Raw genomic sequence first — 1199 nt, 5'->3', positions numbered from 1 at the left:
TCAGCTGAATAATCTGCCTGATACATGTTGGCTCTTCAGTTTCTGCATGGCTGTCTTTACCTCTTTATTTCTTAAAGTATAGATTATTGGATTCAATATTGGAGCAAAAATAGTAGAGAACACTGAGAAAACTTTGTCCACTGGGAAATTGCTGAAAGGCCAGACATAAATAAAAATGCATGGTCCAAAGAAGAGGGTCACCACAGTGATGTGTGCAGTCAGTGTAGCACGTGCTTTAACCATACCAGCTGATGAACGATGTTGGACAGTGACTAGGATGACAGTATAGGAAATAAGTACAAGGAAGAAAGTAGTCACCCCCATTAGACCGCTATCCAAGAGCATTAGTATTTCTGGAAGATAAGTATCAGTACAGGCAAGTTTGATGACCAAAGTAAGATCACAATAATAACTATCTACTATATTGGGGCCACAAAAGGGCAAGTTTATAGTAAAGGCGAGCTGACTCAGGGAGTGCAGAATCCCAACTACCCATGAAGTCACCAGAAGTCCTATGCATTTGTTCAAACTCATAATGGTTGTATAGTGTAGGGGTTTGCATATGGCCACATATCTATCATATGCCATAGCCACAAGAAGCACCATCTCACCACCAGCAAAGACATGAAGCAAGAATATCTGGGCCATGCAACCTTCAAAGGAAATAGTTTTTAATTCTGCAAGAAAATCCATGATCATCTTGGGGGTTGCGAAGGTAGCCAGGCATATATCAAGAACTGAAAGGTTACTCAGCATCATATACATGGGAGTGTGTAAAAGAGGTTCCAAGATCACCGTGAGCACAATTAGAAGGTTTCCCACTACAATGGCCATATAAAGCAATATAAAGAGTACAAAGAAGAGAATCTGGAGCTCCCAGGAAGTGGAGAGTCCAACCAGCACAAATTCAGTCACTCTGGAATGATTTCTCTGATCCATTACTTCAGGTTACAGAAGTTACCTAAAAGGAAATTAATAAGAAAGACAAATTTATGTTAAGGACAAGAAAGGAAACACCCATTCTTAAAGATTATATTTCATTTATATAGAAATTTAATTAAGAATATTTTTTGCAAATATTAAGGCATGTTACTAAGCACCAAGAATACAGAAACAAACAAACAAACAAACAAACAAAAAAAAAAAAAAAAAAAAAAAAAAAAACAGTGCATGGGAATAGTCCCCACTTTCAAGGAGCT

General features: G+C 37.8%; 1 protein-coding gene across 1 annotated transcript; it reads right to left on the bottom strand.

Annotated features, from left to right (window-relative positions):
* LOC127552502 (olfactory receptor 4K15-like) lies at positions 1 to 942 on the bottom strand. Its single transcript, XM_051983008.1, has one exon. The coding sequence runs from the start codon at positions 937 to 939 to the stop codon at positions 1 to 3; it is 939 nt and encodes a 312-aa protein (XP_051838968.1). The 5' UTR covers positions 940 to 942.
* Between the last annotated feature and the right edge of the window lie 257 nt (positions 943 to 1199).

This window comes from Antechinus flavipes, chromosome 2, assembly GCF_016432865.1.
Source record: "Antechinus flavipes isolate AdamAnt ecotype Samford, QLD, Australia chromosome 2, AdamAnt_v2, whole genome shotgun sequence".
Classification (NCBI taxonomy): domain Eukaryota; kingdom Metazoa; phylum Chordata; class Mammalia; order Dasyuromorphia; family Dasyuridae; genus Antechinus; species Antechinus flavipes.
The sequence above is the reverse complement of the archived record's forward strand: the minus strand, read 5'-3'. Positions and strand labels throughout refer to the sequence as shown.

Coding starts and splice junctions, on each gene's coding strand:
- LOC127552502 (XM_051983008.1), bottom strand. CDS start 939: ATGGATCAGAGAAATCATTCCAGAGTGACTGAATTTGTGCTGGTTGGA.